Source organism: Alternaria arborescens (assembly GCF_004154835.1).
Source record: "Alternaria arborescens strain FERA 675 chromosome Unknown contig_6, whole genome shotgun sequence".
NCBI lineage: Eukaryota > Fungi > Ascomycota > Dothideomycetes > Pleosporales > Pleosporaceae > Alternaria > Alternaria arborescens.
Window position 1 is genome coordinate 166,537 of NW_021167861.1, and position 14,240 is coordinate 180,776.

Here is a 14,240-nt window from a genome sequence, read left to right on the forward strand (position 1 = left end):
AACACTCTCATACCTTTTCGTATACCAACTTTCTCATACACACAAAATCAGTTCAATCACCGTACTCGCAAATATGTCAGACAAGCTTATGGACACTGTGCCCGGCGGCGAGAACCAAAACCAATACGAAGATGTGCATACCTTCATCGAGCCTCATGCCAAGCAAGCTGGTCAATTAGGTGGTATGGCGTTTGCCCCTCTTATCCACCTCTATTGTGCAACTGCTAATCATCTGTTCCTGCAGACCCCTCGGAAGGCACCTCCATGCACAAGAAGACCTCCGACCCCGGCGCGCCCAACACCCAAGGCATCACACCGGCAGATAAGATCCGGTACGGACAAAGTATCCAAGAAGGTGGGGCGGGCGGCAAGACAACAAGTTCAACGGGTGAGGCGAACACTGAAAGTATGTCAATCACAGATCACCATGACTTTTGGACGGCGGGCTAACAATAAGCAGGTGGATTCGGTGGTACAGAAGCGTTGAACGAAGACGATGAGAGCGCGGCCAAGCAGAGGAGAGAACAGGGATACGGTGGAAACAAAGATATGGATCGTAACATTGGCGCATAGTAGCTGAAAATCAAGCGTTACTAAACCAAGAGACACGAGAAATGAATACAAGCCAACGCTAATTGCTTGATTGATAGGGTAGCCTAAACAAGGTTGGGCATACATACTACTATACAATGATGATACAACTTGAGTATCCAGTCTAAGAATGCCCATCTTGTCATGCGTCCCAAACGCCATCGCTATGCAGCCAGACTTATACGTTATTCGTACAAAAAGCGTAAAGAAATGAGGAGGGATACCTGAGCAGAGATCAAAAACAGATCAGAGAAACACAAATGCCTTCCACACGAGCAGATGAGCCCACGTTAATGTCTCGTAGCGTCATCAGCCCTCTGTTCCACCTTGGCCAACTTCCTTGCCAACGCCCTTTCTCTTTCCAGGACGCTTGCCAGCGTGTCACCCCTCTTCGTGATACCGCCCAGATCTGGCGCACCAGACGGCATCGTACTACCCATATCCCCTCGACTAACTCCGTTTCTACTACCGCCACCCCATGCACCAAGGCCCCATGTAGTGCCTGGAGCTACTGTTGGTCTAGTTGGCTCCCTGCTAACAAGCGCACCAGGTCCATGACCATACATGCTGACCCGTTGCACCTTACGAAGCCTTGACAGTCCGTATACAGCGACGATAAAACCGAACACGGTACACCAAGCGCTTATGCCGAAGAAACCAAGATCGGATTCTTCGATAAAGTTCTTCAGGTTCATGCCGTATAGAGCCGCAACGAAGGTTCCGGCAGTGATCGCAAGGGTAAGAATGGAGAACTTGAGGTCGAGAAGCATAAGGGAGTTGCGGTTAGCGTCTAAAATAGCTTTGACACTATACAAGAATTAGTTTGGTTGGAGAATGGTAGAGAGGGGCGTAGAAAAACGTACATCTCCTCAGTGCTCCTAATGCTAGATACCAAGTTCTCAGCGGCTTGTACGATTTCGTCGGCGACCTTGTGGTAGGATTCAAGGAGCATTTCGACTTCGGTATGATCGTCTTCTTCCCGTGTCTTGCCTTCTGCCTTCTCTGTCAGATACATGCCGCTGAGATCGTCGTCGGCCTCCAGCAATTCCTCCAGTGCGTTTCTGACCAATCGTGCCTTTTGTTCGAAACTACCCAGCTTCTTACTGTAAATGAGCAGGTACCGCAGCTTGTCCCTGTCGATGTCTTCTTCAAGCTCTCGCAGAACTCGAACCACTGGCTCACTGACGCCTTCGAATTCCTTCTCCAAGCTCAGTGTTACGCTTATAAGAACAGCTTCTAGTGCTCGGAATTCGTAGGCGAGGGTGCCATTGATTGTGGATTCTTTCTGGCGCAGTTTGAGATCGAGATCGTACATGAAGACGGACTGTGACTTCGAATCGGTGGTACCATATGCATCAAAGACAAGGACGCGGTTGTGCTTCAGGAGGACACGAAGGTTCAGGAGGTTTATCAGGATCGCCGAAGGTCGAACGAGAATATGCGGGAGGAGCGAGGAATCGATCTTGCGAAGATCACGAGGAAGTAGACCGTACTATATTCAATAATCAGCTACATAGTCTGGATAGACCCAATGCCGTGCGCACCTTGGCGATAAGTTCGCTCTTCTTGAACTCTCCACTAACGAGCGTCACATTGCCGTGTTCGTCAAGTTCCGTACAACGCATTTTGAGTTCGTTTGTAGGTCGCATTATACGTCCCAGGCTACTTCCGAACCCTGTTGCACCTGAAGATGATTCATCCGGTGGCGGTTGCGGTGCTTGCAGTTGGGCCAATCTTCGCATCTTTGCTGAGCGGAAGATGTTCCACGCTTTGTTCGTGGAAGTTGTAGAGAACCTCCGATGGCCCTGAGAATCGACATCTCGTACGGAGAGAGCAGTAGTCTGTGGAGCGACGAGTGAAGTCTCGAAGACTGGTTGCAAGATCTTCGTGCCCGAGAGGCATTGCGAAGTTGCGAATGCCCTACTTCCAGCGCCTACTCCTCTCTTCCAACCTTGCGTGTTCGCCCCGCGTGCTGCATCTCCCAACAGTGTTTGTGACCTGATCTTCGTCCCGTATCTGCGTCGTTGCGGGGCTACCTGGGCGCATTGCGCCAACGGCCGCTCGAATGCATTGGTGACTTGAGCTCGCAGGAAGCTCAGAACGGACGTTGATGGGGCGGCGACTCTATGAAGCAAAATAGGCTTCATAACTTTCCATACGCAGGGTTCCGTATACGGCAGCGATCCATACGGTCGTTGTTGAAGTCGTTCGAAATATCCTTCAGGCCTCGCCTGCACGTCATTAGCATTCCGCGATCTTGGAAAATCGTTTAGCGCTAGTGACGTCACGTGCAACCGCGTCCACCAGTGGAACGCCTTCTAAACATGCGTCAAACACACCAGTCTAAACATACAGCCTACTCTCTGAGTTTGATGACTCTATACAGATGGCATGTCTCAACCGATCTACAACGCTCTAATTCGAACCCATCACATCACTTCCCGCAAAAAGGTTGCCAAGCTCAAAGCTGCAGCATCGAATTGTCACATTTACGCTCTTCTACGTTATGGCGGTTGTCCAGGCATCATGTACTGCCAAGGCTCTGAGATCGGTGTAAGAGAGTGGGTATCAAACGTACAGAGGCTACGTTATAAAGACTTCCAGCTAGTCAAGAAGCCTGCGGGCAAGGAAGTTGAAGGAAAAGCAGTAAAAGATAGTATTACGTATGGAAAACTGGAAGAAGTAGAGAGCGTGAAAGATTTTGGGGCTAGAATGCAGAAGATGGGTGTTTGGGGCTGGTGGCGGAAGGGTATGGGATACATCGGTGACGACTGAATGTTATGAACATCGGAACATACTCTAGCCCTGATGCGGTGTGTGTTCAAGAAAACTGGTAAAAGAAGGTGTGGCCAACTGATTACCCGATCGATTCCATACATATCACCTTAATCGTTCGTCCCAAGACTCTACAAACATTCAGATCTAGCGGTAGCCTATAGAACACCACTGGTGCTCAGGCTGCCCACTTTTCCACAGCTGCGAATAACAACGCACTACTTTGAACAGGAAGACTAAGCTGAAACTATCTGGTCTGAAGAGCAATATCACGACCACCAACCCGAATCTTCAGATCATCACGATCGACAAGCAGTACAGTCTCCCTTAATTGTGGGCTATCGAGATGAAGTTGCTGCAAACCCACCAGGCTCGATAGGCGCATGAGATGCGTGACCCACTTGCTCATCCTAAACGTATCCTCCTCTGGACTTTCGGTGTGTCTCTATCCAGACTGTTTTCGCTAGCCAGTAAGCACACCCTCTCCCAGTGTTCCCCAACATTTCTCACAAGGAGTGCACATCCATCGTTGCAAAACATATGCAGTGCGTCAGCTTCATAAGACTCCCTATTTGTCCTTTTATCAACCTGAATGAAGTGTAGTGCCAGAAGCGTTCCCACTGGCAACACTTGTCCAGAATGTGTAACGTTGTTCTTACAGCCCAACTTTTCCACCGAACTGACGTATTCCAAGCTGTACCCTGTTGACATAAGTGCCTCCATGGAGGCATAATGCACTCCGGAATCACTTACATCTGCTTTGATGACCTGAGATGTCATGGCTTCAATGTGGATGAAGCGGCTTAATCCGTCCGTGCCGCCATACGGATGATGGGCTAGACTATAATCTTGTAGTCTCGAATAATCGTGCTGATACTGCGACCACGTTAAGATCTTTCCGGACTTTAGCTCTACCTCGATCTTCATGGCTTCTTGCTTTGATTCTCCGAAACCTACTGCCGTTTTAGATTTTTCAACATAGTGTGAAATGTTGCCATTACAGCCGGTCCAAGACCAACTTGGGAAATTCTCTCGACGGATGCCTGAGTGAAAATTCGACCAACGAAGACTATCTCTGAAAGTCCATATTTCAGACTGTGGTGACTCTGGACTAGGGTGTGAATAGGGGAGGCCCCAGAGATGACGAATCCTATGCTGCCGCTGATAGGAGGCCAGAATACCAAGTAAAGCGTCAAGAACATCTGCTTGGTATGATTTCTTCTCTCTTCAACCATTCAGATATAGATATGAGATCGAGAGTTGTCACAGGTATTTCGAGACCATAGAGTTCCCGTCGTTCGCTAGGAATACAGATGATCGGTGATAGTTTGAGCCCATCTGTATAACGATAAGATAGGTTCATCTGCAGAAGCCCAAGGTTTCCTTCTTCTTTCGACGGCGGAACACCCCAAGTATCCAAATAGAACCCGGGATAATCGCCGAATTCATGATGAGATGTGGTGCTTGTATAGATAGACCTGGTACCATCCGCATTGCGGCCTCGATACTCAGTTGGCAGACATTCGATGATGAAGTCGCACAATCTGCATCCTTTCGGGAACCAGGTATCCATGATTGGAATTTCTTCAACAGCCGTTCCATCCTCGGGATCGTTGCGATCAAAGAGGCGCCCGATCTGGAGCTGCTGACATTGTTCACATAATGAGCCTAACGCAACAGACTCCATGGTTGCAATCAGAACACTCTATCCTTAGACTTTCTTAAAGGTAGCACAAAATAGTGCCTTTGTGATGGAGTGCAGTCTGATCACGTTTGTTGGCATCCCCGAATGAGAGCTTGTGTTAGGGAGATGCAATAGTCTCGTACTCGACAGTGGGGGTGGTCTGAGTCGCTACGGCAGAATGACTGCTTGCGAAAGCTACACCCCCGTTTCGCAAGAGATCCGTAAAGTGATCAAGACTTTACATAGTATACTATGTCTTAGGTTATGAGAGGCGCGAAGAGATAAATGTAAGTAAATGACGCAGAGACGTGTTGCGATGAGTGAAAGCACAGAAGCAGCAGGTAAGACGGCTGTCATTGCCGAGCTATGTCATTGCTTATACGTAGGACCCTGGGAAGCCACTCACGTGCACCACGATCACAATGACAAGATCGAATGAAATCAAGAGAATTTTCCAACTGTAAGACAAAGGTAACGATGGAATCGATCATTATGCTACGCTAATGCGCTATCAAATGCTAAATAACTCCTTCTTCCTTCTAGTACTCCTTCGCCAACTTACTCCTTGCGCGGAGCAGATGTCCATACTTGAACATGACGAATGGAATCAAACTCAGGACTGTTCCGAACATGGCAAGGATGAGACCTGCGTACTGACTGCCCACGTTGTGGAAGAATGCGCTCGCAAATAGTGGCGTAACAGCACCAAGGGTGTTCCTCATCAATCCCTGACCAGCGATAGCCGAAGATGAGGTCTCGCCGTAGCAGTCGGCAGTGTAGGAGTATGTGCTCTCGAATACGAAGAAGATACCGAATGCGATGGGTGCGAGACCGATGACAGGACCAACCCAGCTCAGGTATCCGTATTGCGTGAAAGAGTAAATGAAGAGACCGATGGGGAGCCAGACAGCGCCAAACATGGCACCGTAGAGGCGGTGTTCGGGAACGATGCGAACGTTAGGATCTTCCTGTAGCTGGTTGTACTTGCGCATCTGGAGGTGATGGGCGGCCCACCCGAGGAAAGTACCGACGGCGAGGGAGATGTATGGGAGGCCGCTGACACCTTCAGACCAACCACGCTTCTCGGTGAAGGTGATAGGAATGACCGAAAGGAACAGGAAGACTACTGCCCAGCAGAAGGCAATCCAGAGACCGAAGGCGAATACGACGGGTTCGGTAACAAGCATGCGGATAGCCTTCACGGATGAAGCCTTAAGCATAGACTTGACGTCGGGAGTGTAGATGTCGTCTTCTGCGACATAGCGGTCGTCGCCAGTCGCCTTTTGCAGCTGCTTGGCTCGCTTGTGTAGCTTAGCACCGCCACGAGTCTCGGGGAAGGCGACGAAGATTAGAATCAAGAGAGGAATGTTGGCGAGACCCTGAATACCTTCAACCCATCGCCAGCCGAGCGATTGGTCGATGAAGCCGGCGTAGATGGGGGCGGCGACAGTACCGAAGATGGCGACGAAGGCGAACATGGCCATCGGGCGACCACGCTTGTGAGGCTCGTACATGTCGTCGAAGGTTCCACCAACAAGAATTGTGCCGACACAGCCGAAGAGACCGAGTAGCAGACGGAGGCCGATGATTGTGGAGATGTTCTTTGCGAGCGCGAGACCAATGAATATGAGCGAGAAGCAAAGGAAAGCACTGGCGTATACGATCTTGCGGCCGACAAGCTCACAGAAGGGAGCTAGTACCATGGGCGCGATGGCACAAGCGATGTTGAAAGTAAACAACCCAAGCTGGCCATAGATTTCGTCAACGCCGAATTCCTCACACATCCTTCCGATTCCTGAACTGTATGCCGTTGTTGCGAGACCGATGAACAGCGTCATCAAGTTTAGCAATGTGGTAATACTGCGCTTGTACCAAGGATTCCAGTTGAACGGGTTTTCTTTGTCGCCAGTAGCAAAGCTAAGGACAATGTACTCCTTGCCTTCATGGTTGACCATCTCGGTCAGCGTAAGAGGCATATCGATGTCGACTCTCTTGATCTCGCCGCAAGCTGGGTCGATGTCTTCAACATCATCAGTGAGATGCTTGCCGCCCGCAATCCTTCCAATCATGAGTTCACCCTTCTCGTTGCGCAGTATCTCCGAGTTCATCGAAGGGGTTTCCTCCTTTCCGTTGGCTCCATTTTCTAGTTTGCTGTTCACTCTCGAGAGCAACACGGGTGTTGAAGGACCTGTATTGGCCGCGGTGTTGGCAGCAGTCTGGTTCGCTGTCGTGCCGGCGATAGTGGCGGCGATGGAAGCATTGCGGGGTGTAGTAATCGAGCCATTTCGAGGCGTAACAGGAGCACTCCGAGCTGCGTAGTATGAGTTCGCTCTTGACGCTGCCAGGGATGGAGGTCTCGAGGACTTGTGATTAAAGGATGGACCGTAGTATCCAGACATGTTGATCAAGATTTAAAGTGGGGAAGTCTTTGGGGAAGCAAAGAAAAGGACGCGGAGTGACGACCGTAATTAGGGAGATATATGGTATTTAGGAGCGAAAGCAGATGTGTACATCCTGCTTATCAACACCGGCGAGGTACCGGCATCGTTGGCCACTAGGGGCGGTGTGGGATGGCATTCGCCCTATTCATGGCCTGACCGTAAACACCCGACAGGCTGGCACGAGAATGCTGAGCCGTGGTAAGGGGGTATCCATGTGTTTTCACATTCGACGTCATAGTGCCTGTGCATAACTGCTCAGCAGATTTGCTCGGTGCCGTCAGATAGTGTATCGGACGAGAAAAATCTGCTATCTCTAACGTGTACGGACACTATGCGCTCTAGCGTTCCAAGACTGTGAGAAGAGTTTGGTGTTGAGGCTCTGCGGAACTCCACTTAGTGGGCGGTCCGGCCGGCAGGATGGCGGCATGACGTCGTATGTGGGTAGCCTTAAGCCAAAATTTGCACACTGCATAACACGTTTTGAGCAAGCCTAGATCTCGGGCTAATCCTCGGCAGCCGCGCGTGTCCGAGCACGCGTGCAACGGCGTTCAGTGGTCTGATCCAAAGGTTCCTCGTGTAAGACTTCAATCATATCGATGATCGTCGTATCGCTACCTCCACTATGTGCCTCACTATCCCACGCGATAGCATTGCGTGGAGGGTCGCTAGTCCTGTATAGTGTCAAACATATAGAACTGTAACACACTATGGGTGTACCTTCTGCTCGTACCTGTTTCATTGTTGGGAGAATATCAACTACTGGGACGACAAGCCCTACTACCTCACACCTTCCCTATTATCTCTTTAGCATCTCTCTTGGCAGGTATGGAGTTTGAAGAGTAAGACGGGATGACGTCGGACTGGGTGAAGCCGCGGACGAAACATCATGGATGGCTTGTCGAGATCTCAGGTCACATGTGGGTGAGTAGTGGTACGTTTGCATCCGCGCAGGCTATACTTCTCGCAGTCCAATGGCTACCCGTGGCCTATTGAGTCCGAGTGGCGATGCAAGGTATCGTGACCATGTCACTTTGGTTGTGTGACCATGTCCCTGGTCAACGACGATCGCCGTTCTTGTAGGTGTCAGGATGATGACACTAACGCAGATCTTTTTAGTAAAGATGGTAAGCATGCCGACCACAACGGTACCGCTGTATACCCCAGGAATGTGATGGACCTGTAAGACTAGTAACATGACTAAAACCGATGAACAGGATACGGGACGACTGGACGAGCCGCAGAAAGACACGTTCGAATCTCTCACCGAATCAGCAGTGCATTCGTCACAACATTGCCGCAGGGCAAGAACAACGACAATATTTGTTTTGTCATGATGGTGCCATTGCTTTGTGTGAATTCCTGATAAACCCATGATCGTTATGAGACCGGCATCCGAATGCTGCAATGAGCCCTTTTATCGGATCATGACTGCCGATGCAGAGAAAACGCTCGAAGAACTCCACCCCAGTGCCCAATGTTCCCTTAAACCTCAGCAATCTCACGGAGACGACGGATCGTTGACCTTGTGGCAGCGGCAGCGGGAGTACTGTGGATGGCGGTTAGCACTGTTCTGTTCTGCACAGACATAGCGAGTCTTTCGACGAAGGCGTAAGACTTCGACGATGTGCGGGGAGTCTTACGAGACGGTGTAGGCTCCTCCAGCGGTGGTCTTGCGGCAGGATCGGCAGTTCCAGATACCGACGGCCTCACGCTTGACAGCGTTCTTTCCGCAGAATTGGCAGACGTAGCGGGCGTGCTGTGTGATCTATCGTGGGTGTGAGCGACTCGTTCTTCTGAGGCTGTACCGGGCTTGTTTGGGTGTGCGCACCTCCATCTTCTTGACCTGCTTACGGAGCGAGGCACCGTAACGGGTACCGTACTTTCCGGTGATGCCGACCTTCTTTGTGCCTGCAATCGCAATCAATAACTATCCATATCCAAGGGCTAAGGGGGTCGTACGCTTCGTCATTTTGGCGGTTGTATGAGTTGACGATGTAGATGGGTCAAGGTGTCGGATTCGTCGAGACTTTGCGTGGGTTGCGCGAAAATGCTAAGCGAGTGTCCACGTGACGTCGGTACCGGAACAACCACCTCCGGGTCTGCCAATACGAGAGCATAGCATTCCATTTGCTTCTCGAAGCAACATGTATTGTCTTTACCGCTTTTACAACGAAGGCTAATAGCATGTTAGAATATAGCAGCGATTTCTGTGCGCTGCATCACTGCCGAATCTCGAATTCTGCTGATTCTGCCGAATCACCCCCACATCTTCACCCCAAAAGGAGCAATGTTCACTTCCGCACAAAGAAATGTCAAAATGTCACATCCAGCGACCTAGAGATGGCTCCCACAGAAGTCGCCTGACGTCCGCTGTAGATTTTCTCAAAGACTTCATAGCTTCGGCAGCTATACTTCCGCATCAGCTACCTAGGGCAACATGATGTCCCATTTACTCATCACAAACACAGGAGTCGATAAACGATGCGGCGCAGCTGCGCAAGATGCCCAAAGTCAGATTCTCTATGGGAAGCGCCCGGCTGTCTGGATCCCGGATCAAGATGAAACTGAAACAGCTGACAAGCAGCCCCGGGCGCCAACAGACTGCTAAAACCGGAAATACTGCGATCCTGCGCGCTTATCGTCTGGCGATCAACAGATATGTATTGCTGAGCTCTATTTTGACGTACGGCTTCCAGGAGCAACAGCCTTTGCAGAGTTTGGGGCGCAACGGGTAGTTTGGGGCCGTGTAGGCGGTGCAAATATCCGTCTTGGACTTCATCTGGGCAGAATGTCAAAATGGTCGAGGACGTATATATCCCGCAGCTACAGCTTACCAGAGAGCAAAGACGGTTATTTATCGAAACATATCTGAGCCTAATTCTTCCCGTCTATCATCAATACCTTTCCATCCCCTAGTCTGCACATCATGATCATCCATTACCTCAGACATGCAACACTTATCGCTGCTCTCCTTACATTCACCGTAGCCCAAGATGAGACCATCATACCCGATGATCTTCAATCTGGCTTCCGACCAGACGGGGACGAAGTGCAAGTCTCATTCACAGGTGATGCAGTAAATGGCTTCAAGGATGGAACAGTGTTTGAGAAAGAAGGTTAGTTCTTCATCTCGATATCAGGCTGGAAATCTTACACCTATTCAGCGGTAGCAGAAGAGCCTACATTCGCCCTTGGTGACAGCAGTGGCATCTCTTCTAGCACGCTGTACACGATCATCATGGTCGACACTACGTGCCCAGATTCTCGAAGACTCCACTACGCCCGCGCGAACTTCAAGTACAACTTCGAAATCACCAACATCAATACTAGCTCTCCTGCTCTTCTTGACTACATCGCTCCGGGCTCTATTGAAGAAAAGGGCGATAACCGGCAATATAGTTTCTTGATGTATACGAATCCCGGTAGGAAAGAAATCACGGATCTGCAATTGCCGGGAGATAACGAGGCCTTCGATGTTGCGCAATTTCAGAACGATAATGGATTGGGGGATGCTATGGCTGGGGTTGGTATGGTTGTGAAGCTTGGAGGTGAGGCGGACTGTACGGGCGGCAATGCAGAAGCGTTACCCAGTAACCTGCCTACACCGAGACCTGCGAAAAGTACAGCAGTCGAAGTATCAACGACATTGAGTCCAGAGAACGCGACTGCGAGTGTTGTGCCCACACCCGCGCCAACATCGTCGAGAAGCCCAGCGAACTCGAATACCGCGTCACTAAGCGACCTTCCTTCTTCTGCAGCAGAGCCATCGGCAACTGTCTCAACGATCGTTTTGTCCAGTGCGGATGGGACAATTTCTTCAACAGCTACTACTACTGCGGCAGAGCAAACGGCAAATGCTGCCCCAGTAACGACACGCTGCCAAAGATGGGGCATGGCTTCCCTATTGGCCATTGTCAGCTTCATATTTGTATAGGTAGTAGGGAAGCATGCAGCAATGGAACAACATTGATATTAGTGTCCTTTCAGCAACCGCTTCGACGATATTCTTTTCATAAATTTACAGCGATTCTACATTGACCGACTTGGTCTCTTGACCAAGGTTTTAACACGCTCATAACATTCTTACGAATTACACTATATATCCGTCTCGCTTTCTGTTTTCGACTGTGAATGAGCCCCCGCCTACAGGATGACCTGTCTTTCCAACTACTCCTTGACAGCCTCGGCGTAACTCTTATCCAGCGACCCGTTCTTCTTGATCAACTCCCCAACGACGAACGGTATGCAGTCTTTTGGACCATAGTATTTCAGATCAAACTTGTCCCATTCACCTGCATCCCTCAAGAATTCTGGCGTGTGCCTCTGAAGTTCGCATCCACCCATGAAGAATGGCCAGCCCAGCATTGTATACACGAGTTGCATGAACCGGGCAGCCACTCTGCCTTCGGTCCTCCAAGGATTGGCCACGTGCTCGCAGATCACCATCCGACCGCCAGGCTTGAGAAGATTGTAGAGTCCCTTTATGGTTTGCTCGGGATGTGGAACACCGCAAAGCACGCGAGTGCAGCAAATCTCATCAAACACACCATCTGACGCCAATCCACCTTTGCCACTGACATCCAGAATCCCGCTCTTATGCAATGCTGGGATTAGACTCTCAGGCTCCGCACCACAGAGCATAGCATGAAACTTGCTGCCGAAGCCCCTCTTCTCTGCGTTCTTTACTAGTCCTGGATGCAAGTCCTCAGCTGGCTCCGCCCCGTAAATAGCAGTGATGAGATCCGGGTTGAATCGCGAAAGCACTTCTCCAGATCCAGGACCTATATCGAGGACCACACCTTTGCATTGGCCTAAAAGAGAGAATGTAGGGCCTGGCATCTCGGCAGACATTGCTTGGCCATTGTTTTTCCAGAGACGGGCGAAGCCCTTGAAACGGAGTTTGGTGAGATTGAAAAGGGTGAAAGGGCGCCAGTCGTAGAATACAACTTCAAATGCTGCCATGAAGAAATCTGAGTATGAATGAGTATAACCCCTCCGAGAAGCGTTTTTGGCACAACTTACTATATGCTGCAATGCAAAGTAGTATCGTCGGGCGAAGAAGCGTCGGGATGCGTTCGCCCAGCCATTCCGCCGATGTCATGATGCTCTTCTGTGTGTATCTCACGTATTGGTTATAGGATGCTTCAGGAGTGGATCGGCAAGTCGGAATGACGAAAGAGATTTAATGACGGAAATAGAGGAAAGGAAAGAAGAAAGAGAATCCAAGAAGGAACATGCTCAATTAGGCTCGAATGGAACGCTCGGGAACATTTGTTAGTCATGCAGGATCTAGCAGTCAATTCCGTTGGTGGGTTGACACGAGCAGGGACCTGTGTGACGTCGACGCGCTAGCAGCAGAGAGAGCCGAGGCGTGGATCATCAGATTGCGCATCGTGAGCTTGTGAAACCTGCAACGATCGACACGCTGATACATTTACACACTTGCAATGGCTGAAGGAAAGCGAACACAGTTTGCGTTGATCACAGGGTGAGTGTTGCTGTCTGGCGCGGCGGTAGGAGGCTTAGAATCTTCTTAGCTCTAACCGACGCGAACAGGTGCACGCCCGGCGGCATTGGTCACTATCTCGCGTTAGAATTCGCTGAAAGAGGTGAGGATAGTGTTCGCCTCGACTCTTTGCGGCTGCTAAGTTATTTGTAGGTTTCCAAGTTCTAGGGACCGTCCGCGATCCGTCCAAGTACACCTCTCCGCACCCCAAGATCACCTATCTGCCCCTCGAACTCCCGCACAAGGAATCAATACGCGAATTACACAGACGCGTCACCGAGATTACTGGAGGCAAGCTTGATGTATTGTACAACAATGCCGGACGTAACTACGTTATCCCAGCGCTGGACTACGACGAGGATGAGCTTCAGGAACTCTTCCAGGTAAACGTCTTCTCAGTAATGGAGATGTGCAGAACGTTTGCCCCACTCGTGGTGGAAGCAAAGGGCACTATCGTACAGACGGGATCATTAGCCGGTATCATGCCCTATGTTTGGGGTGCGCCATACAATGCTGCCAAAGCAGCACTGCACGCCTACTCGGATACATTACGTGTCGAGCTCGCTCCTCTCGGCGTGCGCGTTATCAACGTCGTGACTGGGGGCGTCAAATCGAATATCGCACGAACACACCGCACTCTGCCACCGGGCTCCTACATGCAACCGCTTGCTGCCGAATATGAGCGAAGACTGGTACATAGTCAGGAGTTGGGTATGGACACGAAGCAGTATGCAAGCAGCTGTGTAAAGCAAGTGCTCGCTGGCGATGGCATCTTCTCTAAAACGAGATGGATATGGGAGGGTAAGATGAGCTGGATTGTATGGTTCGCGTGGACATATCTCCCGACTTCGGTGCTCGATTACTACTTCACCGCAACGTTCAATCTGAACAAGTTAAGGGGGACTGCAGGGCCGGATAAGAAGATTCGATGAGGGCATACAATTGCTTTAAGCGGTTACACGCCAGTCATAACAATTAAAAATAGGCGTTTGACAACACAATACGCTACAACCGAGCGGGGTGTAAATGCAACCAGGCCTACATTTCTTTGTCTAATGCTCACTGGACTCCGAATGTTCTTCAATCATGAAGCACAGACATGGCTGATTTCGATGTTGTTACAGTTGGCGTAGATACGTACGAGTCCAAGCTAACCAATTTCACACGTACCAGGTCTATTTGGCCTCGTAGCTGCAGTGCGCGCTACCTACAAGCCCACCCATCGTGTAACCTTACGTTGGTC

General features: G+C 50.3%; 8 protein-coding genes across 8 annotated transcripts; 4 read left to right on the top strand and 4 right to left on the bottom strand.

Moving 5' to 3' along the window:
• Positions 1-73: 73 nt before the first annotated feature.
• AA0111_g3257 (hypothetical protein) lies at positions 74-573 on the top strand (the record flags this gene model as incomplete). Its single annotated transcript, XM_028649121.1, has 3 exons — positions 74-182; positions 245-406; positions 461-573. The coding sequence occupies 3 exons, from the start codon at positions 74-76 to the stop codon at positions 571-573; spliced, it is 384 nt and encodes a 127-aa protein (XP_028508914.1).
• Positions 574-881: 308 nt separating this feature from the next.
• On the bottom strand, positions 882-2,333 carry AA0111_g3258 (Mitochondrial inner membrane magnesium transporter; the record flags this gene model as incomplete). Its single annotated transcript, XM_028649122.1, has 3 exons — positions 882-1,398; positions 1,455-2,083; positions 2,136-2,333. The coding sequence occupies 3 exons, from the start codon at positions 2,331-2,333 to the stop codon at positions 882-884; spliced, it is 1,344 nt and encodes a 447-aa protein (XP_028508825.1).
• A 784-nt stretch (positions 2,334-3,117) lies between these two features.
• On the top strand, positions 3,118-3,366 carry AA0111_g3259 (hypothetical protein; the record flags this gene model as incomplete). Its single annotated transcript, XM_028649123.1, has 1 exon — positions 3,118-3,366. One exon carries the CDS (start codon positions 3,118-3,120, stop codon positions 3,364-3,366), a length of 249 nt encoding a protein of 82 aa, XP_028508911.1.
• A 2,223-nt stretch (positions 3,367-5,589) lies between these two features.
• AA0111_g3260 (hypothetical protein) lies at positions 5,590-7,449 on the bottom strand (the record flags this gene model as incomplete). The annotated part of the gene is made up of 1 exon (XM_028649125.1): positions 5,590-7,449. One exon carries the CDS (start codon positions 7,447-7,449, stop codon positions 5,590-5,592), a length of 1,860 nt encoding a protein of 619 aa, XP_028509131.1.
• A 1,524-nt stretch (positions 7,450-8,973) lies between these two features.
• On the bottom strand, positions 8,974-9,460 carry AA0111_g3261 (hypothetical protein; the record flags this gene model as incomplete). The annotated part of the gene is made up of 4 exons (XM_028649126.1): positions 8,974-9,037; positions 9,132-9,256; positions 9,320-9,399; positions 9,451-9,460. 4 exons carry the CDS (start codon positions 9,458-9,460, stop codon positions 8,974-8,976), a joined length of 279 nt encoding a protein of 92 aa, XP_028508919.1.
• Positions 9,461-10,417: 957 nt separating this feature from the next.
• AA0111_g3262 (hypothetical protein) lies at positions 10,418-11,425 on the top strand (the record flags this gene model as incomplete). Its single annotated transcript, XM_028649127.1, has 2 exons — positions 10,418-10,607; positions 10,656-11,425. 2 exons carry the CDS (start codon positions 10,418-10,420, stop codon positions 11,423-11,425), a joined length of 960 nt encoding a protein of 319 aa, XP_028508918.1.
• A 233-nt stretch (positions 11,426-11,658) lies between these two features.
• Positions 11,659-12,592, bottom strand: AA0111_g3263 (hypothetical protein; the record flags this gene model as incomplete). Its single annotated transcript, XM_028649128.1, has 2 exons — positions 11,659-12,461; positions 12,514-12,592. The coding sequence occupies 2 exons, from the start codon at positions 12,590-12,592 to the stop codon at positions 11,659-11,661; spliced, it is 882 nt and encodes a 293-aa protein (XP_028509128.1).
• Positions 12,593-12,938: 346 nt separating this feature from the next.
• On the top strand, positions 12,939-13,929 carry AA0111_g3264 (hypothetical protein; the record flags this gene model as incomplete). Its single annotated transcript, XM_028649129.1, has 3 exons — positions 12,939-12,979; positions 13,048-13,100; positions 13,151-13,929. 3 exons carry the CDS (start codon positions 12,939-12,941, stop codon positions 13,927-13,929), a joined length of 873 nt encoding a protein of 290 aa, XP_028508917.1.
• Positions 13,930-14,240: the final 311 nt, after the last annotated feature.